Genomic DNA, 26638 nt, shown 5'->3' on the forward strand with positions numbered 1-26638 from the left:
AAATATATTCCTTTTTTATACTACACCTGCCCAAAAATTTTTGGGGGGGGGGGGGCACCAGCAGTTTCTGTAACGGCCAGCGCAAAATAAAAAAATAAAAATAAGTGGAAGACACAACACAGCCAAAAGCGGGACAGATTGCGGCAGCCTTTACTTGCTGTCCTCCAGCTGCTTCGCACAGCTGGCCGAGGCTGCTGGCAGTTGAAGTGCCCAGCAGCTGGAGGAGGGCGCCCGGTTGGGGGAGGCTGCGTGGAAGTTCCGAGGATTTCTCGATTACATCATCGCCGTCGCCTTCCAAACCGGGGAAAGCGCGTTGCAAAGAGAGAGAGGGGGGAACAGTGGACGCTTCTCGGCGCTGTCGGCTCTTTGGAGAGGAACCCTCAGCTGCTCTCCGGCAGCGATTCGGCATCGCTCCTCCTTTCTCCGCTCCAGCTAGTCGGAGGTGGCGGCAGCAGCAGCAGCAACAGCAGCAATAGGACGGCGGGCGGGCGGGCGGACTGGCTGGCTTGTTCATTTCCCCTTTATTTATTTATTTTTCGGAGAAGTGGCGTTTGCAGCCGGGGGGGGGGAGGGGTGTGTGCGCAGAGAGCCGACCGCTCCGGAAAGTCAAAGTGGGCTCGCAGTTGCTCTCTCCGGGAAAGGGGAGAGCGGGCCTTCCCTCCGCCGAAGGAGGCGGGCGGCTCGGCTGCTGTTTCGCCGTTGCGCGTTTTGTTTTACGCGGCGCGAAGGAAGCCCCCCTCGCTCCCGCCATCGGGGCGCAGCGCCGCGGTGCGGATTGTGCGCGCTCGGCGCCCAACTAGTTCCTCTTTCCGCCGGGCAGCCGCCGCCGGAGACACTCGGTCATCATCGTGCCCGCCGGAGGAGGAAAAACCCTGCGAGCCAAGTTTGGCACCGGCGGGGAGGGCGACGGCGAGGCGGCGCAGGGGAGGGAGGGCGAGCCGAGAAGAAATGCCAGCGCCCGTGATTTGTGGCTGAGCTGCTCCCCGGCGAAAGCTCCCCGGCTGCCAGCCAACCCGCCCGCTTTGCCCACTGCTCGCTCCCCTCGTCTGGCACCGATGCGCCACCCCGAGGGTCGTCTCGGGCGCCCTTCGCTGCGCGGCGCCGTGTGATCTCTCCGGCGCTCCACCACCCCCACCGACGGCGTCGTTCTTCGCCCCGCTCAACGCACTTTTATCGTTATCATCATTATTATTATTGGAAAGGGGGAGTCTCTTTTCCCCCTCGCTGGGTGTTCCCCCTCCTTCCTAAAATGACGATCGGTTTGGGAAGCTCCTTCTCTTCATCATCATGGCCAACGGGACGGGGGCGGCGGCGGTCATGCTGAAATGCGTGGTGGTCGGCGACGGGGCGGTGGGCAAAACTTGCCTGCTGATGAGCTACGCCAACGACGCCTTCCCGGAGGAATACGTGCCCACCGTCTTTGACCATTACGCAGGTAAACGCGCGTCTCGCCGGGAAGTGCTGAGTAAGGGCGCTCCGTCCCCGCCACCCTCTTCCCCGCCCCCAGCTTCCAGCACCCCAGAAGCAGCGGCAACAGAGCCTAGCAACTTCAGCAAAAACTTTTCCCTTTCCCTAATTCTGCTCTCCCATCCCCCCTCCATTCCTTTCCCCCTCTTTTCTCCTGCCTTCCAGTTAAAGCAGAGGCTGCGTTTATTTTTATTTCTTTGGCGGCGGGGGAACGACTCGTGTTTGCAATCCCGGGGATCCCCGACGCTCCCCCTTTTTTTGCAAAAGGAGAGCAACCCAAAATGACTCCTCTAAAGCGCACTCCTCTCCCCGCCCCCTCAATTGGAGGAGTCTGGTTATGGAACGAGTGGAAGGGGGGGAAGGACGAAATGCCGTTATGACGGGAGCAAGGATTTAATCCATGCCCGGTAGGACCTTGATAGACTGCAACTGAAAGTTGGGGAGCAAATGGGACAGAGGTTAAATGGGGGGGGGAGACCAATACCCTTTCACTAGCCTTTGAAGTCCTGTGTGTGTATTGAGATACACACACCCACACCCAAACAAGGGCACCTTTTTGTGGGCAGTAGCATTTTAACGGGGAGTCTAGTTCTGTTTTGCTCCATCACAAAAGTGCTTCGAAAGTGTATATTTGGACAGAGAAAAGGGATCATTGCTATTTTAAAAAGTTGCCTATCCATTTAAGATGTCTCTGCTTTTTAAAAAAAAAAAAAGTTTGGGAGAGTAATTGAATCCACTTGTTTGCTCCTTGGTCTAGAGAGGAAAGAGAGAGCTTGAGAGTGTGTGTGTGTTTGTGTGTGTTGCTCTGGGGCCCCTGCTTAATATTCTCTTTCTCTCTTTGCAGTCAGTGTGACAGTCGGTGGCAAGCAGTATCTGCTTGGGCTATATGACACTGCAGGACAGGTAAGGGCCTGATCCAGCAGCTTCAAAGCAACAGGGTGGGTTGCTTTTTAAAAAGGGGGAAATAAAAAGTTATCGGCATATGGTGTTTTTCAAAGCTTGAGCTTTGTTCATGCTTACTTGCACACGCTGAATTATTCAAGGACTGCCGTTTATGTTGAGGTGTCTCAATACAGCAGCTTGTAATAACTGCCTCATTTACTGCCTTTGTCACAGACCTTTGGAGAATGGATCGCCCTTCCCACCCGCTTGCCCCCCAGTTTATTATTACTATTATTTTAAAAATCAATAATTGCAAGCAGTCGATTTCGTGATCCCAACTCCTATCACCCGGTGAAAAACAACCAGCCTTGTGAGATACTTTATTTTTAGTTCCAAATGGCTGGGTCCTCTTTTGAGTTCTGCCTTGCTTCTCATTGGTGAATGGGCAACATGAGCCTCTGGCTCTGATTGGAGAATAATGGCATCATCTAATGTTATGGGAAGGCATTTTGTCTGATTGTGTTTATTATGGCCCCAGGGACACATGGCTTCCCATCCCGAAATCATTCCTTTGAGTCAAAACATTTGCAAGGAATGACTGAATAGTTTTGGAGCACAGCAGGCAGAAGAGGAGGTTTCTGTTTCAAATTTGTCTGCAGAGGAGAATGAAAACAACAAGAAGAAATCCCAAACTACAGTTTTTGCATCCAGATCTAACATGAGGAGTTGTAATGTTGCCAGTTTGCTAGTGCTTGTTGGTTTGCATTCTTTTAGCCTTAGTGGGCTGGATGCAGACTTTCCTCTACTTAAAAGTAGACATCCTCATGGGACTTAAGGTCATGTCTTATTCATTTCAGCTCTCCATTCTGGGGCTGGGCGATATATCATCCAAAACTGGTTTGAAGTCCATATTGTGATACTGGTTTCATAATTTTTGACCTGGCAATATATTGTGAATCATATGTGTGTGTGCTATGCAAAAAAATCACGATGCAGGAGAAACCGTGAAGCCTCTACAGGTCAATGCCTCTACAGTCCATCCTTTTTTCATATATCATGAAATATCAGTATATCGCGATGTTTAAGCTGGTGATATATTGCGATGTTGAAAACCAGATATCACCCAACCCTACTCCATTCCCAGCATGACTAAGGCTGCAGTCCTAACCCATTTACCTGGGTGTTCTGTGGAACTTCTTAGTAGACGTGGTTAAGAGCCTCCTTAGATACTCATCTTCTGTGGTATCGAAGCAGTAAAGTAACTTGATATTGTGCCTTCACGCTTTGAATGCAGATGTTCTGATCGAAAATGTCTCTAGGCCCCAAAAGAGTCTGGCCAAAATATATTTAGGAATCGGGTATGCAGTCTGTGATGACCCTCTTTCGTATTTCTGTACATCATTTCTGTATATCCACATCACTGTGTGGCACCATATACAATTCATAAGAAAATGAAAGGAAAGGAAACACTGCTGGATCAGGTCGCTGAGGATAACATAAGAAGAGGCTGCAGGATCAGGCCAGTGGCTCATGTGGTCCAGCATCATTTCTCCCAGTGGCCAACCAGATGTCTGGTGGAAACCCACAAGCAGAAACCGAGCACAATATCATTCTCGGTTCCTGCGGTTTCCAGTAACTGGCATACAGAAGCCTCTAACAGTGAGGGTAGAGCATAACTTCCACCGTGGCTGGTAGCCACTTCCATAAATTTATCCAATCCTTATTCAAAGCCATCCAGGTTGGTGGCTATTGCTGCCTCCTGCAGGGGTGAGTTCCACAGTTGTAACTATGCGCTAGGTGAAAAAGACCCCATTTCCCACAGCGGCCAAGCAGATGCCTTGTGGAAGCCCATAAGCAGGACACGAGAGCAATAGCTCACAGGCTGTCTTTTCCAGCAGCTGGCATTCAGAGGCAGGCTGCCTCTGAACTTGCCCCCAGTGGCCGATTTTGGGCCTTCAAGTTTCAGCGGCGCCTTGCGTGATGCCAAAATTTGGCGTCTCCCGTTCGAAGTGATTGTTGCAGCACCCTCTCTCATCTCGGCTCCCAGTATGGGAAAACTAGTTGCGCTCCCCTAAATCTGTCTCTCCTGCCACCATCACTAGTAGCCAGAGATAAATGTTTCTGCCACAAATTTGCCTTGATTCCATTTTAAAGTTGCCTAAGCGAGTAGCCACGGCCACATATTGGGTCAATTACTCAAATTAAATGATTTAACTGTGGAAGCTGCCTTATACCGAGTCAGATGACTGGTTCATTCTAGACCGTCTCCATGCAAAACAGATGTTCTACTACCGATCTACACCATATAAAAGTTCTACCTAGTTTTTCTGAATATCTTGGGGGTGAGAAGGAAGGGTTATCCAAAATGTGTGGGTAACCAGAAATTTGCATCATTAGAATTGCTCTATAGGAGCTTCTATCATGCAAAGAGGTGGACTTGAACTGTCACAAGGTATGATTTGGATTGATAAGGTTTTATCTTTTAAAAAGTAAATCATAGAATCATAGAGTTGGAAGAGACCACAAGGGCCATCCAGTCCAACCCCCTGCCAAGCAGGAAACACCATCAAAGCATTCCTGACAGAAGGCTGTCAAGCCTCTGCTTAAAGACCCCCAAAGAAGGAGACTCCACCACACTCCTTGGTAGCAAATTCCACTGCCGAACAGCTCTTACTGTCAGGAAGTTCTTCCTAATGTTTAGGTGGAATCTTCTTTCTTGAAGTTTGAATCCATTGCTCCGTGTCCGCTTCTCTGGAGCCGCAGAAAACAATCTTTCTCCCTCCTCCATATGACATCCTTTCATATATTTGAACATGGCTTAAAGAATTAATGTACGTGGAACGAGGCATTTGGCTAGAAACTCAAAAGCAGTAAAACAATGATGGCGTTGGTTTTAAGCCGTCTAGATTTTAATGGCACACACTGCAGTTTTGCCATCAACAACTTTTCTCTAGAGCCATGCTTGCTATAAAACTTTCACAGTTTCAGCAGCTGGAACATTATGTAAATGTCTGAAAAAGAACGGAGGACCTTCTGTAAAATTGCAAGAGGCTGCGTTCTTAATTAGGAACTCCAGGGGAGCAATATGGGATGGCAGACCCTCACAAGCTCATTTTTTAAAAAAGAGAGAGAGGAGGAGAAGTCGGACAAAACTGGCATTGGTGTGTCTTGGAAATGTTGTTCTGGAGAGTGGTGGCATAAACAAACATAGAATTATAAAAAAACGAAACAAAACAACAGCAGCTCAACAGCAGGAAGCCCACCTGAGATACATATGACTTCTGTGGAAAAATACAAAACCCAGTGGGATACCATATTGAGTGCTTATGAGAGGGGTTATAAAAGGTAAAGGTACCCCTGACCGTAAGGTGGGGTTGCGCGCTCATCTTGCTCTATAGGCCGAGGGAGCCGGTGTTTGTCCGCAGACAGCTTCAGGGGGTAGCTGTGTTGGTCTGAGTCGAAGCAAAATAAAAAAATTCCTTCAGTAGCACCTTAAAGACCAACTAAGTGTGCATGCACATGAAAGCTCATACCAAAATAAAAACTTAGTTGGTCTTTAAGGTGCTACTGAAGGAATTTTTTTATTTAGCTTCCAGGGGGTTATACTCTGTGGTATTTAGAGCATTAATGGGGATCCTGCGGTCCTTCAGGTATTGAACTACAGCTCCGATCATTCCTGGCCATTGGCCATGATGGTTGGGGTTGATGGGTACTGGCAGGGGCGTTGCTAGCCGCTTTGGCACCCGGGGTGTCAAAGCGGAGGCACCCCCCGGGGTGGGGCGCCGCTCCGCAGCATCGTGATGTCCCTCGCTGGCACACCCCTCGCCTCCGTCCAGGGAGAGAGCGTGTTGGCTGAGCAAGCCCTGCAGTGCCTAGCGAGGTTTTTGCCGGGCGGCTGCCGGGACCGGTTTGCTCCCTTGGCTGATGTGCTCTCTCCCTTCCTGCTGCGGTGCACGCTCTCCCTGCGGTGCACGCTCTCCCAGAGGCGAGGGGCGGGCCAGCGAGGGTTGTCATGCTACCCACAAGTGTGACGCCACCTCGTGCCGTCTGATGGGGCGGGGCGCGTGTTTTGGGGTGGGGTGGGCAGCCGTGATGGTGCCCCTGGGATCAAGCCGCTCGGGGCGGCCCGCCCCCACCGCCCCTATCTTCCTACGCCCCTGGGTACTGGAGTCCAACAACATCTGGAGGGCCACAGGGTCCCCACTCATGTTTTGGAGGCACAGGTTCCCAGTTTCAGAATCTCCAGTTAAAAAGGAAGTCGGATGGTGGAGACAGAAAAGTCCGAGACCCTTCAAGATGTGCTGCTAGTGAGAATAATACAGTGGAACCTCGGTTTATGAACACCTCGGTTTATGAATTTTCGGTTTATGAACGCCGCGGACCCATCTGGAACGGATTAATTCATTTTCCATTACTTTCAATGGGAAAGTTTGCTTCAGTTTATGAACGCTTCAGTTTATGAACAGACTTCCAGAACAAATTACACCCATGCTTCAGTTTATGAACGCTTCAGTTTAAGTACTCCACGGACCCGTCTGGAACGGATTAATCCACTTTCCATTACTTTCAATGGGAAAGTTTGCTTCAGTTTATGAACGCTTACTCCGCGGACCGTCTGGAACGGATTAATTCACTTTCCATTACTTTCAATGGGAAAGTTCGCTTCAGTTTATGAACGCTTCAGTTTATGAACAGACTTCTGGAACCAATTGTGTTCATAAACCAAGGTACCACTGTACAGGGCTTAGATGAGCCATAGGTCTGATTTAGCATGAGATGTTCATCGCCGGGAGAGATCATCAGTGGTGTTGGGCTGGGTGTTCAACAATATGCAAATGATACCCAGCTCTACCTATCCGTTAAATCTGAGCCTGTGAAGGCGGTGAATGTCCTGTGTGAGTGTCTGGAGGCGGTTGGAGGATGGATGGCAGACAATGGATTGAGGTTGAATGCTGACAAAACCGAAGTGCTGTTTCTGGGGGGCAGGGGTGGGGGTCTCCCTGGTCCTGAATGGGGCAACTGTGCCCCTGAAGGACCAGGTTCACAGCCTGGGGGTCATTTTGGACTCACAGCTGTGCATGGAGGCCCAGGTCAATCCAGGGCAGGAGTCTACCAGGTATGAAGGCTGAGACCCTACCTGTCTGCGGACTGTCTCGCCAGAGTGGTACATGCTCTGGTTATCTCCCGCTTGGACTGCTGCAGTGTGCTCTTTGTGTGGCTACCTTTGGAGGTGACTCAGAAACTACAACTAATCCAGAATGCGGCAGCTAGACAGGTGACAGGAAGTGGCTGTCAGGACCATATAACACCGCACCTAAAGGATATTCACTGGCTCCCAGTACATTTCCAAGCACAATCCAAAGTGTCAGTGCTGACTTTTAAAGCCCTAAATGGCCTCGGACCAGTATACCTGAAAGAGCGTCTCCACCCCTATCATTCAGCCCGGACACTGAGGTCCAGCGCTGAGGGCCTTCTGGTGGTTCCCTCACTGCAAGAAGTGAGGTTACAGGGAACCAGGCAGAGGGCCTTCTTAGTAGTGGCACCCGCCCTGTGGAACACCATCCCATCAGATGTCATAGAGCTAAACAACCATCTGACTTTTAGAAGACACTTGAAGGCAGCCCTGTATCAGGAAGTTTTTAATGTTTGATGTTTTGTTATTTTAAAAAATATTTTGTTGGAAGCTGCACAGAGTAGCTGCAGCAGCCCTGTTAGATGGGTGGGGTATAAGCAATAAATTATTATTATTATTATTATTATTATTATTATTATTATTATTATTATCATCACAGTTCTTTCCTTAGTAAAAAAGAGGTTTTGTGGCATTTGTAGAGTAGACCTGCAGACAAGAATGAAATGGGCTGGAGCAGGCATCCCCAAACTGCGGCCCTCTAGATGTTTTGGCCTACAACTCCCATGATCCCTAGCTAACAGGACCAGTGGTCGGGGAAGATGGAAATTGTAGTCCAAAACATCTGGAGGGCCGAAGTTTGGGGATGCCTGGGCTGGAGCTAGCATTGTAGACCCAGGGTCTCATTCCCCTTTGGGGAGCCACATACGATCGGTGGGTGGGACCAGAGGCAAAGGTGGGTGGAGACAGAACCAAAAGTAGGCAGAGTAATTGATGAGACTCTTAGCTTTCTATAGCAGGCTACATTCCAGCCACACAAAAGTCAGATTTCACAAACGCACACCTCACTCTGTCTTCTACCTCTGCAAGCAAGAGACGTCATCGCAAGTCAAGGCTGCATCTCAGCCAGGCAGAAGCACTTTAGGAGGGCATGGATCAGGGCCAGCTCTCTGGGGTCATATCCAGCCTTACTTCATTCTTCCTTTAAAGTCTTACCGGTACACAATGAGTAGCAAGGGACAAACTGATATTTCCGTTTTTAATAATGGGGAAGAGAAAGTGATAGGTCTATTATAGCAGCCTTGGCCAATTCCGGTGCCCTGTAGATAGTGTTGGACTAGGACTCCCATCATGGGAGCTGATGGGAGTTGTAGTCCAGCAACATCTACAGGGCACCAGATGGGCAAAGGCAGTATGTCCTGAGGTGTTAGAAGCTCCATGCTCCTAACAGATAATGAAAAATAACAGACAAGAGCAGATAATGTGACGTTGTGAAGCTTTACTTGAAGAAATCTGGAGGTGGTGGTGGTTGCTGCTGCTGTTGCTGTTGATAATAATACTGTTTTTAAAAGCATATTTCACGTGCAAGGCCTTTAAATGGCTTGTCCTGCAACGGAAAGGAAATCCAAACCTCTGAGGTTAAGTGATCTGTAAGGTCACAAGGCAAGTTGAAATCCTGTCTTTTGACCATCAGGGCAGGCTTCCTGTACATTTTTAGATTGCTTCTCAGCCGCTGTTCCGTCATAAGGTTCCACTGGCTTGAAGCCAAGCCGAGGCAGGGGACTTTCTCCCGCTTCTTCTACCCATATTCTGAGTCTGAGCTGTGAGACCCAGGGATTTTTCCAGACAAGCCCGCGTTTGGCGGTTGGCATGAAGTCTGCATCTGCAGTTAATCACATGCCTTGGGGAAGTAGCTCTTCCCTGAAGGGAAGTCACTTGCCAGGCCTTCTGCTAAAGCTGGCCTACACCACATGAGTTCGTGTGGGAAGACGGGCTGCTGACACTTCTTTGTCCATTGGGCAGGTGTTTGTACTTCTCTGATTAAGTCAAAGTAATTCTGCTGCAGTCTTTGAGCTAAAGTATGTCTGGCCTTGCCGATGGCGTTTTGAGTTTGCACTTTAAGTATTGCATGTGCATATGCTTGGGATTTTCAAACTGAAAAACAGCGCTTCCAAGTACAGCGGTACCTCGCAAGACGAATGCCCTGCAAGACGAATTTTTCGCAAGACGAATGTGCCTCGCGATCTGATGGTGACTCGCAAGACGAATTCGTTTTGCGAAAAATTCATCTTGCGAATTGTGGTTTCCCATAGGAATGCATTGAAATTTAATTAATGCGTTCCTAAGGGCAAAAAAAGAAATTTCAATGCATTCCTATGGGAAACCGCGATTCACAAGATGAATTTTTCGCAAAACAAATTGACTCGCGGAACGAATTAAATTCGTCTTGCGAGGCACTACTGTAACATTTTCCTCCCAAACTTCCTTAAATGCCATTTCCCTTTTGTTTTGTCTTTAAGTTGTTGGGGACTGTTGTTTCCCCTACAGTTGCCGTGGCTCTACCATTTCCTCTCCCCCTGTCCCAGGCTTGAACACCTTTTTCCTCACTAGAGAGATCCCAGCCAACCAAAGACCATGGACTGAATGTCAGAGGTGGATTTAAGGGAGCACAACCGGTTCGTCCGGACTAGGCGTCGAGCCGAAAGGGCGCTGCGGGGGCTGCCACAACAGTGGCTTAGAACAGAAGGGGAGAGGTGGGGACGGGCGCCAAATTTTGGCATTGCAAAAGGTGCCGCTGAAAGCCCAATGTGATGGTGCAGGGATGCTGTGTCGCCAACTAGATGTGCTCAGGCACTCGTCATGGTGTCCCATTGTGCCAGAAGCGGTTGAGTCAGCTGCTGGCCACATGACCTGGAAAGCTGTCTGTGGACATATGCTGGCTCCCTCGACCTGAAAAGCTAGATGAGCGCCGCAACCCCATAGTCGCCTTGGACTGGACTTAACCGTCCAGGGGTCCTTTTTCACCTTTTACCTTCTGTGCTCATCTCACTAATGGCGAACAAAGTTAACGAACAGTGAGGTTCCCATAGTTGACATAATGACGCCATCAAGGACAAGCGAAATCTTGTCAGAACGACACTTCTTGAGTAGGTGGACACACTTGCAGCAGCCCCAAAGAAAAGGGGGGCTGTACGTTGGTCAAAATCTCTCTGAAAATCCACACACTCACCCTCTAATTTCAGCCTTAGGAAAGAGCATCTCAGCGTTCGTTGACTCAGAGATAGAATTAATATTCTCTCCGTCCATTTGATTTCTGCCATGTGTCTGAGAAAGCCGTAAAGCAGGGGAGGCCAGCTGCTTTATTCTCAAGAGTCCCTTCCTTCTCCAGGCAGCCATATGGAGCTTTAAAGGTGTATTTTGTCATACATACAGACTCTCCTCATGGAGGATCAGAGAATCTATAACAGCGTTCCCAAACCAGGTTATGCTGGTGGCTCCTGTCTTCTAGCCACAGGTTCGTTGCCTTATGTGTCTCCACTAGGGCCTTGTCCCACACGTGGCTTCGCATTTGGAGATGTACTCACTACCACTGCTGCCCAAATTGCCTTCTCCTGTACCTTAGTGGCATGTAGGCTGGACTTATTCCTGCCGTACTTTCATGCCACAGCACACACAGCCATGCCATCTCGTAAACCATGGGTAGATAAACTAAGGCCAGATGCAGCCCAATCGCCTTCTCAATCCAGCCCGCGGACAGTCCGGGAATCAGCGTGTTTTTACATGAGTAGAATGTGTCCTTTTATTTAAAATGCATCTCTGGGTTATCTCATAGGAATTCGTACATTATTTCCCCAAAAAAATATAGTCCGGCCCCCACAAGGTCTGAGGGACAGTGGACCGGCCCCCTGCTGAAAAGGTTTGCTGGCCCCTGTTGTAAACAGTTCAGCAATTCCAGTTTCTCCAGCATGGGCACCACTCGCTCCAGCTGTTTTTGTCTAGCAGGATCAGTGGTCAGGGATAATGGGAACTATAGTCCAGAAACAGCTGGAGATCCAAGTTTAGGAAACCCCTTTTTTCAGTCTTGGACTCAACTCCTTGCCCCTTAGAAGCAGAATACATTTTGCAAACTGCTTTCTCCCCCCCCCCCCCACCTTGCTAAAAAGCAGAATGAATTGGTGGTAATTTGCGTGACTTATAATGGCAGCAGGATTCAGCTTCCCTTGTCCTAGAATCTGTTTAATGTTGGCATCATTATTATTATTTTAGCTCCCAGAGCTCTGCCTCGTGTGTGTCTTGCTCCCTTTTTTAGGGTTTCCTTAGCCTCTGACTTTTCCTTTATTTATGTAGCAGCCTTGGAAGCACTGTGCTATTTTGGTTTTCAAATGCAGAAGATTATACGCACTCTCTCTCCACGGCAGGATCTTTCCTCAGCACCTTGAAAGATAACTTTGAAACTCCAACTCAGGGTGGGGGTGGAGATTACAGCGGGCAATTTGTCTTGCCTGGGGGTTTTGCAGGCTCTCATTAGCGAGTGCTGTTGTGGAAAGAGATTATAAAGTAGATCTGTAACTGGGAGTCTAGCCTTCTCCAGCAGCCAACCTCGAATTCACATGAACTCTACCCAGATACCCTTTTTAGCAGCGCTAATGGCTACCCTTCGCAACATGAAGGTTGACTTCCTTCGGCAGCTCTGACCGATATCTATTTTTGGTTCCTCTTCTAAAAACAGATGGTTCTGATTGAGAGCCTTCTCTTAGGACTCCTGCCCATAAGCTGCAAAGAGCAACAGATGGTTCGCAATGTGGCGATTACAGAACCCAGAGTGGGTCTTCCAGAGCGTTTGATCTCTGGTGATCTCAATTGCATTTCCTTGCCCCAACTTTTAGCTCCCCGGGGCTCCTCCAGACAAACTGTTTGCTGAGCATTCGTCCCGATTTGCTTGCACAGAGCCTGTTAGACTGTGTCCGGTCTTAATTGATATTGGATTTGTTCGCAGTGAAGTTATATGACAAGGAGCATTCATCCTGATTTGCTTGCAGAGTGTTTGTATGGCTTCCTGTTAACTGTTTGTTTATCCCGCACATTTCGGTGCATTTCTTCACCATCATTTTATTTTTATTTTAAAGTGCATTTGTTGCTCCAGGCAACGGTGTGCTTTACATTACAGTCAAACCTCGGTTTGTAGTTTGATATTGATAAAATGCGGTTGTCATTGGATTTTAATAAAAATGATGTACACCCCCCCCAAAAAAACCCCTCTCGGTTTTCAAACATCTCAACTGCCGGATGTTTCAGAAGCCGGACGTCAAAAACCCGGAAGTGAATGCTTCTGTTTTCGAACACGCCTTGAAAGTCAAACAGCTTCCGAGGCGCGTTCCTCCATTTTTCTCAATGGAACTTGCTGAGAGCCCTTTGATCCTCGGTTTTCGAACGTTTCGGAAGTCAAATTGACTTCCGGAACGGATTACGTTCGAAAACCGAGGCTTCCCTGTACTTTAATTGCACAAACCTGAATTTTCAGTATGCACATAGAATAATAGAATCCTAGAGTTGGGTGGTTACCTCCAAAGGCCATCTAGTCCAACCCCCTGCAATGCAGGAATCTCAACTAAATCATCCATGACAGATGGCCATCCAATTACATCAGGAATTAAACTCAAGATTCTAGTTTCTACAGCTTTATCGGCAGACACTGAAGTGTGAGATGGGTGTAAGTTTTGCCGTTTTACTCCCAGTTTCAACAGATGCTGAAGCGTGGGGGGGGGATCTGTAGTATCTTCCTTAGCCAAATGAAATGAGTCACTGAATAGTTGGACGAACCTCATTTCTCAGCTCTCAATGGGAGATGTTGCCCTTTTCTCATAGGAATAATCTGAGAAAATCACGGTAGGGTGTGTGTGTGTGTGTGTGTGTTTAAATGGTATTTGCACAGTGTGTTGAATGGCCACAAGCTTGGCTGAACCCCTGTAGCGCCATGTGTATTTTCTCCAAGCTGACATTTGAAGTTGGGAGGCAGCCTTTAAAAGTAGGCACATAAAACACTTCTGGATGGATCTCCCGTAATTAAAAGGCAAATGTGGACGAAAGAAACCGACCAGTATACTAATAAGACAATCTGCCATCCCCGTTTGGATGCTATTAAAGGCACTTTATTTAAAAAAGTCTGCAGATCACTTAATAAGAAAACTCTCCAGGCAGTGTACATAATATTTCATCTGTGTTTTATTGATCATTATATTATCAGTAAAACACAGGTAGGCTCAGCAAAGCTTTTTAAAAGTGTACATGAAATAATTATAAATAAAACACACTTGAAGTCAACTGGAAAGAAAAACACAAATATACATAAGTAAATTATATATCTGAGTAGGGCCTTCTTGGTGGTGGCACCCACCCTGTGGAACGCCCTCCCATCAGATGTCAAGGAAATAAACAACTATGTATCTGACTTTTAGAAGACATCTGAAGGCCGCCCTGTTTAGGGAAGTTTTTAATGTTTGACGTTTAATTGGGCTTTTAATATTCTGTTGGGAGCTGCCCAGAGTGGCTGGGGAAGCCTAGCCAGATGGGTGGGGTATAAATAATTTATTATTATTATTATTAATAATAAATAAATAAAGGCTTCAGCTGACATCTAAAACAATGTAGTGAAGATGTTTCTCTAATGCCAATAGGCATGGAGTTCCACAGCTTACTTGCTGCCACACAAAGAGATTCGCAGCTTGCAAATCTGGAAGATACATTACAGTATTTGGCACCTGTAAAAGTGTAAGTTCTATGGATGCCTTTTTCAGACCACTTAAAGAAATATTACAGTATGATGGACTCGGGAACAGGATTTGAGCTGTGAACAACAGAAGTAATTAGATTATAATACTGTGGGTATGATTTAACACAGGCAGCCCCAAACTCGGCCCTCCAGATGTTTTGGGACTACAACTCCCATCATCCCTAGCTAACAGGACCAGTGGTCAGGGATGGTGGGAATTGTAGTCCCAAAGCATCTGGAGCAGGCACCCCCAAACTTTGGCCCTCCAGATGTTTTGGACTACAATTCCCATCTTCCCTGACCACTGGTTCTGTTAGCTAGGGACCATGGGAATTGTAGGCCAAAACATCTGGAGGGCTGCAGTTTGGGGATGTCTGATCTGTAGTTTGGGGGTGCCTGATTTAACAGATAGAAGTTAGGGTGCAGCAATAGGGGAGAAACAGCAACTCCCTAGAAAACAGGGTGGGAAGCTGACAAAAATAAGAGCATGTAGTTGCGTATTGATTGTATATGTTGAAAATGTTGAAACTTATTAAAATATAATTGGGGGGGGGGGGCGTCCAAGTTCTGCAGAACAAAGCAGTCAAAAAGGCACATACATATAGGGCAAAATGGCATCTCAGGTAAGCTAGTTCCAAGCATTTAAGAATTTTCTATACCAACAGTTAGGCATGCGGGTGGCGCTGTGGTCTAAACCACTGAGCCTCTTGGGCTTGCCGATCAGAAGGTTGGCGGTTTGAATCCCCGCGACGGGGTGAGCTCCCGTTGCTCTGTCCCAGCTCCTGCTAAGCTAGAATTTCAAAAGCACCCCCCCCCCAAAAAAGTGGAAGTAGATAAATAGGTATCGCTCCGGCAGGAAGGTAAATGGCGTTTCTGTGCGCTGCTCTGGTTTCGGTGTTTTGTTGCGCCAGAAGCGGCTTAGTCATGCCGGCCACATGGTCCGGAAAAACTGCGGACAAATGGTGACTCCCTCGGCCTGTAAAGCGAGATGAGTGCCGCAACCCCAGAGTCGTCTGCAGCTGGACTTAACTGTCAGGGGTCCTTTACCTTTTATACCAACAGTAGAACCTTAAATTTGACCCAGCAGCAAATAGGAAGACAGTTCAGATCTTTGAACACGGGTGCAATTTCCTGAAACCAGCTCTCTCCTGTCTGCAGCCGTGCTGCAACGTTCTCTAGTCACTGCAGGGAACTCCGGACCAACTGCAAGGGAAGCCCCACACAGAGTGCATTGCAGCAATCCAGAAGTGAAGTTAATAATAATCCTATATAATAATATGCAAGTTTCTCTGTGTCCAGTCCGTGTGTCCGTGGGATTGCGCTACTGCGCATGTGCCCCATAGACAGCCGTTGGGACTTGGAGCGCACAGACACTTCGGAGAGGGGAGCTTGGTGCTCATTCGGCCCGGCAGGGAGACAAGCCAGACTGAGGCGGCGAGGCGGGCACGAGGACCGCCTGTTCCCCTTCGCCAGGCACTGCTGCTGCTTCTTTGTAGGCCCTGACGGGAGAGGCGACACCGGCAGGAGAGAGAATGAGGCGGGCAGGCCGCTGCAGCGCTCGAGCCGGGCTGAAGTAGGAGGTCTGGGAAGGGAATTCGTAGGGCCGCTTGCTGGCCTCGGTGGAGGAGGAAAGAAAGCAAGGCCTTCTCCTAACTCCCACCCCATCGGATCAGTTCTATCCGTTGGGACTTGGAGCGCAGACCCACCGCTTCATCAGCTCTGCGCGTGTCCCCGAGGTTGCTAGAGCAACAGGTCTCCTCTAGCACCCGTTATTTTAACGGGCTTCATGATACTAGTAATAATAATATTTCTACCCCGTCCATCTGGAGTACTGTGGTCAAGCTGTACTAGTGCATCCATGGCCACAGCTGCCGTACCAGCTGAAGCTGATAAAAAAGTGCTCCTAGCGACAGAAGCCATCTGGGCGTCCAGAAACAAAAGCTGGATTCAGTAGGCCAGTTTCTCAGGCATGAGAACCATTCTCCAACAGAGCCCATTTATTTATTTTTTCACCCAGCCCATCACTGCAACCAGGCACTGGTCCAAGACCAGCACAGTCCCTCCCGATTTAGATACTGTGAAGAAATAGAGCTGGGCGTCATCAGCATGCTCATGGTAACTTGCCCCGAATCTCATGGCCACTCCCAGTGGCTTCATATAGAGGTCAAATAGCACTGAGGGTACAGTAGTGCCCTGTTATCACTACCAGGGGGCTGAAAACATGGGACTTTGTCCTGTAGGTAAGACTGCAACCGACAGCTTTCCGAGCCATGTGGCTAGCAGGACTAAACCGCTTCTGGTGCAACAGAACACCGTGACGGAAACCAGAGTGCATGGAAACACCGTTTCCTTTCCCGCTGCAGAGGTACCTATCTATCTACTTGCACTGGCATGCTGTCGAACTGCTAGGTTGGCAGGAGCTGGGACAGAGCAACGGGAGCTCACCTCTCATAGGGATTCGAACCGCTGACCTTTTGATCGGCGAGCCCAAGCGGCTCAGTGGTTTAGACCACAGCGCCACCCCAAGATACCCATTTGATGGAGCCTGTCCAGCAGGATCCCATGGACAACAGTCTCAAAACCCTCAGAGAGATCGAGAAGAAGAAGCAAGGTTGCGCTCCCTCGGACCCATTCTCAATAAAGGCCCTCCATTGAGGCAACTGGCAGGGACTGGCAGGACGAGAGTGCACTGGGGGAGTGGGGCTGGAGTCTGGCTCAGGAGAGGGTCACAGGGGTTTGTGGGGTCCTGCACCAGCCAAGAGGCAAGAGTCAGAGGCAGGGGACGGTTCAGAGCTGGAGGAAGAGGGGGACCAGGCAAGTGAAGGGTTGCTTGCTTCCCCATCCTCTCTTGCACCACTGTCTCCCAGAACCAGGAGAGGATTGAAAAGGGATGAGGAGAGGCCTAGTCTCCAGTTTCATGTGCGCAGCCTTTCAGGGGAAGGTACATCAACTGGTGTAGGGGGAGGGGTCCCCTGTTGCTCCATAGGGCACGGACCTGGGAATAGCTTGCCAGATGCTAGGCATCTACAGCTGTAGAAGCAACTGTGTTATTGTTGACAATAAAGGGCCTTCTCGGTAGTGGCGCCCGCCCTGTGGAATGCCCTCCCATCAGACGTCAAAAGAGATAAACAACTATCTGATGTTTAGAAGACATCTGAAGGCAGCCCTGTTTAGGGAAGTTTTTAATGACTGGTGTTTTAATGTATTTTTAATCTTTGTTGGAAGCCGCCCAGAGTGTCTGGGGAAACCCAGCCAGATGGGCGGGGTATAAATAAGTTGTTGTTGTTGTTGTTGTTGTTGTTGTTGTTGTTAAATAAGTTGTTGTTGTTGTTGTTGTTGTTGTTGTTGTTGTTGTTGTTGTTGTTGTTGAACTCTGCCATGTGCATTCCTTTGGCTGGGAATTTCCCTTGACAAAACCAAGGCTGAATCAGACCCATGACCAGGCCTAAACCCAGGCCGGAATGAGTCTTCTGTATTAGGTCTGCTGTTGGCACACCAGAATTTTTTCCACGCCATTCCCTAAAAAAGGAGTGTTGTTACTGGCTGGTAGATAGTCCAAACCAATGGGATCAGAGTCTGCTTTTTTTGGAATAGCCATATAACCATCTCCTTTAAGGTTGCAGGGACCACCCCTTCCGGCAGTGAAGCATCATTCACCACCCTCTGGTCCGTCAACCCTCCTCTTTTAGATTTTCATAAGCGAAGAGGGGAAGGGATCAATTCAGCCCGGTCGGGTAGGAAGCTGCAAGCACCTTGTGCACATTGCCAGGCTGCATAAACTGAACGTGATTCACAATAGACTGCAGTTGGAACTGCAACAGGCGCAGAACTGAAGTTTATCTGAAGTTGAGCAACGTCGTCCTGGAAAGGGGCAGCCCAGCTGGTCACAGCAGGTTTTTGAGAGCTCTAGGGGTGCTTCGCCTAGTGGGAGTCATTAGCCTGTCGACCACCGGAAAGAGCTCCTCTGGCTGGTTGTCTGAGGATCCCTTGCAGGATGCAAAATGTCCATTCTTAACTCTGCAATCGTCCTGGTTTCCCTGTTGTTTGATAGTTCACATAGGTACAGAAGTTCATTACGTAAGTGCCAAACAGCTAGCTGACCCGCTTCTAAGCCCTGAGGCTCAAATTCCCAGCCTCAGCTCCTCTCAGGTTGCCACTGCAGAGCTCAACAATCTCCTTTCTCTCCTGTGTGGCTTTTGGCGTGTGTCCCATTTGACTTCACTGGCACCCGCCTGTTTGCAAAACGAAGCGGAAGTCGTCACTGTGCATCCTAGAATCATAGGGTTGCTTTGTTCTTTGCTCCAGCTCTGTTTAGTAGGGTCAAGCGGAGGGAAGTGGAGCTCGCGGATGAGGACTCTGTGGCCTTACTGATGTTGCCGGACTACAACTCCCATCATCCCTGACCATCCCGGATGGGGCTGATGGGACTTGAGTCCAGCAAAGCACCAGGTTGCAGCAGACTGGCCTAGAGTCTGCTCTTGTCTTGCCTAGGTAGAGGAAGGTAGCAGTCTGTAGCCTCCAATCTCTCAGCCAGCATTATTGACACACACTTTGCAGCTGCTGGAGGGTTGCAGAAGGGCACATAGTGACACAGAGCCTAACCCACTGGTTGGACATTTTTATTTTATTTTTAAAAGACTCTTCACACAGTTACAAGCTTGTCACAAAATTTCTAGTCAGCTAGCTCTTGCCTTCCGATGGCCTGGATCCAAGCTTTGCATCAACGTGAACAGCTCCAGAGATGACGCTATATTGTGTTTACCTGAGGGTCAGGTTTATACAGCAGAAGGGCGCCGATATGCTGTAGTTCCCACCTGTTTGGGACTACAGCTCTCGGCTGTGCTGCTGGGAGTTGTAGTCCAATGCTCTAGTTATCTCTCGCTTGGACTACTGCAATGCGCTCTACGTGGGGCTACCTTTGAAGGTGACTCGGAAACTACAACTAATCCAGAATGCGGCAGCTAGACTGGTGACTGGGAGCGGCCGCCGAGACCACATAACACCGGTCTTGAAAGATCTACATTGGCTCCCAGTACGTTTCCGAGCACAGTTCAAAGTGTTGGTGCTGACCTTTAAAGCCCTAAATGGCCTCGGTCCAGTATACCTGAAGCAGCGTCTCCACCTCCATCGTTCTGCCCGGATACTGAGGTCCAGCACCGAGGGCCTTCTGGCGGTTCCCTCATTGCGAGAAGCCAAGTTGCAGGGAACTAGACAGAGGGCCTTCTCGGTAGTGGCGCCCGCCCTGTGGAACGCCCTCCCACCAGATGTCAAAGAGAAAAACAACTACCAGACTTTTAGAAGACATCTGAAGGCAGCCCTGCTTAGGGAGGCTTTTAATGTTTAATAGATCAGTGTTTCTCAACCTTTTTTGGGCCACGGCACACTTGTTCTATGAAAAAAAATCCCGCGGCACACCAACTCTGTGCCGCCCTATATTTAGTTTAGTTTGGAGGGGAGACGTAATCATTACACACACGGGTGCAAAAAGTGCATGGTGTAAAAGTTGGAGTTTAATGGCAAAAGACTGTTGAGGGGTTCCTTTGTGGGTCTGTTCTGCATTATGTCGTTGGCGGAGCCACTCGCCGCCTTCTCCCCGTGCGCGCAGCCCCGGCGGCGGAGTTTCTGCAGCGGAAGGGAACAAACGACGGACCGACCTCCGATCGGTCCCTGTCTGTGTGGGCTGGGGCTTCTTGGTGAGGCTCCCTTTTGAGGCTCCCACATGCGGCTCCGGAGCCGCGGGTTGCCGACCCCTGGGCTAGCAAGAAGAGCACCTCACCTTCTGCAGAACTCCTTGCCGAAGAGGCCGCTCACTCCCGCGCCGACCCAAAAACTCCCGGGCGCCGCCAGCAAGAGGAGCGAGAGCGAGACAAACAGCCGCGGTGGTGGCTGTTGAGAGCTGCGCTCGCCCCGCCCCCGTCGTGACCCGGCCAGCTTCCTTTCCGGCGGGTCAGCGCTCCTAATGGCGGCCGCCAGTCACGTGACAGGGCAGCAAATCGCCCTTCTCGTCGCCAGCGTCTCCCGGCACACCAACCAGCGTCCCGCGGCACAGTACTGTGCCGCGGAACAGCGGTTGAGAAACGCTGTAATAGATCACTGTGTTTTATTTTTCCATTGGAAGCCGCCCAGAGTGGCTGGGGAAACCCAGCCAGATGGGCGAGGTCTAATAAATAAATTATTATTATTATTATTATTATTATTATTATTATTATTATTATTTGGAGAGCAGCAGGTTGGTAGCTGTTCCTGGCTGTGATTCCTTGTGCGTATATTTCAGAAATTGCAACCTGATGTGAAGCCATGTGCAAACTGCTTCTCTCTCTCTCTCTCTCTCTCTCACTCACTCACTCACTCTCTCCTGCATCCTTTCCAGCCAGTGCAGAAAGGCAGAGTTTGAAGCTGTTTCTGTGTCTTGTTTTTGAGAGCTTTTGCTGTCGCTCCTATTTCTAAGGCTCCTGCTCTAGCAGGACCCCTCCGTTTCCCAGCCAAAGGATTACGTGGGTGGGTGATTTAAACATGACTTCATCCCCTTTGCTTCCGCCCCGTGTGCTCAACATATTCCACTCAAGTTCTTCGAATATTTTTCATGCCTCAAGAAGCCCACTCCCTCCTCCTCCGAGCTAGAAAGTCAGTCGAATGGATCTCTCTGTGTGTACACGTGCCTGCCTGAGCAAATGCAGTTGGGGTTTTATTGGGGATTGCTTCCTGGATCAGGCCCTGGTTTGAACTCCTGAGAACCTGAATGTGTCGGAGGAGTTGTGCGCATTTATCTGTTGGAGGGTAGCCCGTGGTTAACCTCCAGATATTACTGAACTGCAAGTCCCCACAGCCCAGCCAGCATGGTCAGGGATTATGGGATTTGTAGTCCAATAGTCGGTAGAGCATGAGACTCTTAATCTCAGGGTGGTGGGTTCGAGCTCCACGTTGGGCCGAAGACTCCTGCATTGCAGGCGGTTGGGCTAGATGACACCTCAGGGTCCCTTCCAACTCTATGATTCTGTGAACATATGGAGGACACCATGTTGGCCATTCCTGGTGTAGCCTGACTTGTGTTCCACCCCAGGCAACATGAACACTATGGTTATGAAGGAGGTCGGACAATGCAAGGAAATCTGGTATTAACTGACGGCTCCAAAATCCAGTGTTCTCAATAGATTGGCTTTCCGGTTTAAAAAAAGACTGCCGTGTTTGTAGTAGTAGTAGTAATTATTACAATTCTGGGCTGCATCAATAGGAGTATAGCATCTAGACCAAGGGAAGTAATAGTACCACTGTATTCTGCTCTGGTCAGACCTCACCTGGAGTACTGTGTCCAGTTCTGGGCACCACAGTTCAAGAAGGATACTGACAAGCTGGAACGTGTCCAGAAGAGGGCAACCAAAATGGTCAAAGGCCTGGAAACGATGCCTTATGAGGAAGCTGGGTATGTTTAGCCTGGAGAAGAGAAGGTTAAGGGGTGATATGATAGCCATGTTCAAATATATAAACGGATGTCATATAGAAGAGGGAGAAAGGTTGTTTTCTGCTGCTCCAGAGAAGCGGACACGGAGCGATGGATTCAAACTACAAGAAAGAAGATTCCACCTAAACATTAGGAAGAACTTCCTGACAGTAAGAGCTGTTCGGCAGTGGAATTTGCTACCAAGGAGTGTGGTGGAGTCTCCTTCTTTGGAGGTCTTTAAGCAGAGGCTTGACAGGCATATGTCAAGAATGCTTTGATGGTGTTTCCTGCTCAGCAGGGGGTTGGACTGGATGGCCCTTGTGGTCTCTTCCAACTCTACGATTCTACGTTTCTATTATTTATTTATTTATTTATTTATTTATACCCCAGCCACTCTGTGCAGCTTCCAGCAAAATATTAAAATACAATGGTCTGTTAAACATTAAAAGCTTCCCTAATCTGCTTGATCTGCTAGAAAGGGTGTGGGCAGCCCTTGCTGAAATCTCAAAAGTCAGAAGGGCATTGGGATAAGATTTTCAGTGATTTGGGGTGGGGGTGCGGGCTTCAGATAACCCCTTGCCCCTCTCTCTGATTAGCAGCATCGAGATAAATGATGCAAAATTGTTTCGAGAGAGAGAATAAAGTATATATAAAAAGAGAGAAAAAAGTTCAGTGAGTGGCCTTAAAACAAGACAACATTTAGCTTGGTAAGATCATGTTTGATGAGGAAGCACATAAACGGCATTCAGAAAACCAAATATTTTTAATTTTACCTTCTGGAAAAGGTCGGGTCGTGTTAAATAATAGATAGCTGCAAGCACTTGGGAATCATTTTTAACAATTTCCATGCAATGTTACACACATTTTACCAAGCAATATTAAATTATATTAATTTGACCAAAATATATTCTCAGTTCCCAAGTCATGTTCCAAGTTTTTAGCACTCATATTAAATAGTGGGTCTGGGCAAACGGCGGTAGAGGCACGAATGAAGCCATGATTCCGATGCCGACGTGGAGGGTGATGGACAGAACACAGTGCTCTAGCCAGAATGGTCAACTCTGAATTGGTGCTGCTCAGTGTTTCAGCTCAGTGATTTCGCTCAGTGAGCGTCCGAATCTCGCTGTGCTCTGATGTCCATCCATCCCATCCTCGTCGCCAATATTAAATAGTGGGTAGACGACACAGCGATTCTTCAAGAAGCTCCTTATTCGGAAGCCAGAACAGAACTGAACTGCACTGCCGAGCTGGCCTGCTTTTATAGAGGCTGGCTCAAACAATGTATCAAACATAATTCAAGGTTCCCTCCTAAAACAACTGCCAAGGACCTGAGGGAAAACTATATACACTAATACATAACACCTCATTTGGGGAATTTGAACGTTGACAAATTCTGCTCGCCCTACTGGCCCATCTAGTCCAGCATCCTGTTCTCACAGTGGCTGATCAGAGATGCCTGTGGGAAACCAGGGAGCAGAACATGAGCACAAGACCACTCTGCCCTCCTGTTGTTTCCAGCAACTGGTGTTCAGAAACATTGCTGCCTGCAATTGTGGAGGCAGAGCAAAGCCATCGTGGCTAGCAGCCCTCCATAGACCTCTCCTCCATGAATTTGTCTAACCCTCTTCTTAAGTTGTCCCTGCATCCTGCATCAGTGAGTTCCACAGTTTGGCTATGTGTTGCATGAAGAAGTACTTTTTAAGAAATCTGTCCTGAATCTGCCAACATTCAGCTTCTTCTGAGGTCCAGCACCGAGGGCCTTCTGGCGGTTCCCTCGTTGTGAGAAGCCAAGTTGCAGGGAACTAGGCAGAAGGCCTTCTCGGTGGTGGCGCCTGCCCTGTGGAACGCCCTCCCATCAGATGTCAAAGAGAAAAACAACTACCAGACTTTTAGGAGACATCTGAAGGCTTTTAATTCAGGGAGGCTTTTAATGTTAAGTAGATTATTGTGTTTTATTCTTCTGTTGGAAGCCGCCCGGAGTGGCTGGGAAGACCCGGCCAGATGGGCAGGGTATAAATAATAAATTATTATTATTATTATTATTATTATTATTATTATTATTATTATTATTATGCCCCAAAGTTCCAGTGTTAGGAAAGAGTGATAATTTTTCTCTCCATCCACTTTCTCTACACCAGGCTTCCTCAAACTCGGCCCTCCAGATGTTTTGAGATTATAATTCCCATCATCCCTGACCACTGGTCCTGCTAGCTAGGGATCATGGGAGTTGTAGGCCAAAAACATCTGGAGGGCCGAGTTTGAGGAAGCCGGATCTACACTATAATGTTGTAATCTTCTATCATGTCAACTCTTACTTGCCACCAGAAATGTATATGGTACTCGAAATGCGTTCGCACTGCAGATTTGTATCAATGACATTATGATTTGGGCAGATGTGTTTTCAGTTCCTCTCCTAATGATCCCTAGCATGGATTTTGCTGCTGCATACTTATTTTATTTATTTCATTTTTGTGTATTGCCATGTTTTTATTATGTATTCTGGTGAAGAGCTTCAAATGCTGGAGCCAGAGCAGGCCTCTCTGAGAGGGCCTGGCCTGATAAAACAGGTTTTGCTCTTGTATTCTTACAAAAAATCTGCCAAACCTATTTGCTCAGAGGTGAAAGAGGGACAAAAGAACGATATCTGTATACCCGGGTGGCGCTGCCCCTCTCAAATCACTCTTAGCTCTCTCATAAGCCAATGTCTTCGGTCTTACAACAATCTAAAGATTGTGTGTTTTGTTAAGAAACCTAATTTGTAGTTGGGTGGTTACTTTTAGATTTTCCCGTGCTCTCCACCCATTATTCTGGCTTTTGCCAGTATAATGACTGGGGGTAGAAAGAACTAAGGAATGCAGAAATAGGGATTACCATGTGCTGTGTGTCACAAGTTAAGTTTACTGCCTCTTGTACATGAAGTTTGCATCTCTAGTTGTTAATTGCCAGTGACCTTCATGAACCAACACTACTAATTTTTTTAAGCCATCATCGGCCATCACAATATCCCGTAAAACTGAGGTAATTTAGTAGATGACCTCAAAAAGTACTGTATTTTGGAAGAAACATGAACCATGTTCTTCCTCAGCTTTGTTCTCTACCAGACATAAAGACGGCAAAAGGTGGAGGTCTTGTGTCAAAATAGCCAGGTCCATCGCAGCCCTTCTGTCTACACGCAGCAAGTGCAAAGCTGTAGAACAGGTTAAAGCCAGAAACCTGCCTGAGAGGCAGTGTGGTATAATGGTTAAAAGTGTCAGCGTGGGGCTGGGTAAGCACAGGTTTAAAGACCCACACTGGGCCATAAAGCTCGCTTAAATGAACTGCTGTATTTCAGCCTGCTCAATCTTTAATGGGGGATAAAATGGGGAAAGAATTCCATAGCCTTGTGAAATGGCTGTAGCTGCGTAATAAACCCATCAGGTTCAATCCCAGGCAACTCCAGGTAGGGCTGGGAGAGATCTCTTGGCTGAAAACCTGAAGAGCAGCTGCCAGTCAGTGTAGACAGTATTGAGCTAAAGGGGCCAGTGGTCTGACTCAGTAGAAAGCATCTTACTATATGTCAGGCATCCCCAAACTGCGTCCCTCCAGATGTTTTGGGACTACAACTCCCATGATCCCTAGCTAACAGGACCAGTGGTCAGGGATGATGGGAATTGTAGTCCAAAACATCTGGAGGGCCGAAGTTTGGGGATGCCTGCTATATGTTCACACACACCACACACACCACACACCACACACACACACACAGTGCCTTGAGCTGCTTGGAGGAAACATGTAAAATTTTGTGTGTTTAGTTTATTGAGGCCCAAACATAAGGTACTGTTGGAGAAATGGCAAATTTCTAAAAACATCCTTCTGTCATCAGGAAGACTATGATCGCCTGAGGCCGCTGTCGTACCCCATGACTGACGTCTTCCTCATCTGCTTCTCGGTGGTGAATCCAGCTTCCTTTCAGAATGTGAAGGAGGAGTGGGTGCCGGAATTGAAGGAATATGCGCCGAATGTGCCCTATTTGTTAGTCGGAACCCAGGTAAGGTCTGGATGTTTTGTGTTTTATGTAAACGAATGCAGAAAAACGCCCCCATCCTGTTCTACTATACTCAGCCCAAACCCCTCTCTCTTGAATCTTTTCCAGACCAGGGCCCACATTCCCTTGGGGGCAACCTTTCAAGGGCCGCATGCCAGTGTGATGGGCAGGGCCAGAGGCAAACGTGGGGCAGAGCACTGATTGTGACTGTTGCCTTTGTACATAAGACTCGCTTCTGCACACACTGAACCAGCCCCCCATCTCCATTGTCCATCCAGGCAAACCAGAGCATTACCAGAGTTTGCAGGCATGTTCCAGCCAGGCAAAAACACTCAAGAAGAGGGCAAAGCAGGGCTGGTAACAGGTTTAGCTTGGGAGAGTGTTTGGTCCAGGGTGGTGGTTCCCACACTTCCCTAGGCTGAACTGACACCCCTAGGCTCGTGCCAGAAGGCCCTTTCCCTTCTCCACTGCTTCTCCGTCAGCCTGGCTCACATTCCCTCCTCCGCCATGTTTCTTCATAGCATCCCTTCTCCTCCGCAGTTCAGCTGTGGCTCAGCGGTAGAGCAATCTGCTTTGAGTGCATGTCTTGCCAAATGTCTTGCAAGGTGCTTCTTTTAAAATGAGATTCAGAAGTAATACAAAACACAAGTGAGTGAGAAGATGAAAGATTTTATTCTAAACATACCAAGCAGGCACTTCAATCTGCCACTTGGAAGCCCTCAAGAAGCGGCGAAGTGCCTCTCCCAGGTAGCCTCAGTTTGCACGGCCCTGCGGCTGATCAGTCCGTGCACGAGCTTCTCAAAAACTCTGCCCACAACCATCCGGTTTATAGATGGCTAGCCTGTGTGGCTTGCCTGACTGGCTACATGCAGATCATTCATTAGCCACCCCCTCCTAATGCCTCATTTTCTCAAAACAATGTCCAAC

The 26638-nt window shown here is 48.4% G+C and overlaps 1 protein-coding gene across 2 annotated transcripts in view; it reads left to right on the forward strand.

The window, feature by feature from the left end:
* Positions 1–323: 323 nt before the first annotated feature.
* RHOQ (ras homolog family member Q) overlaps positions 324–26638 on the forward strand; it is a 37419-nt gene continuing 11104 nt past the window's right edge. The window contains exons 1-3 of one of the 2 annotated variants that reach the window (XM_035111178.2): positions 324–1435; positions 2312–2370; positions 25550–25714. In XM_035111178.2, the coding sequence (XP_034967069.1) occupies positions 1288–1435; positions 2312–2370; positions 25550–25714 (372 nt within the window). In that variant the 5' untranslated portion in view covers positions 324–1287. The remainder of the gene's footprint in view (positions 1436–2311; positions 2371–25549; positions 25715–26638) is intronic. The other variant, XM_035111177.2, reaches the window with a different exon arrangement.

The sequence above is a fragment of the Zootoca vivipara genome, chromosome 3 (assembly GCF_963506605.1).
Source record: "Zootoca vivipara chromosome 3, rZooViv1.1, whole genome shotgun sequence".
In the NCBI taxonomy this organism is placed as follows: Eukaryota; Metazoa; Chordata; class Lepidosauria; order Squamata; family Lacertidae; genus Zootoca; species Zootoca vivipara.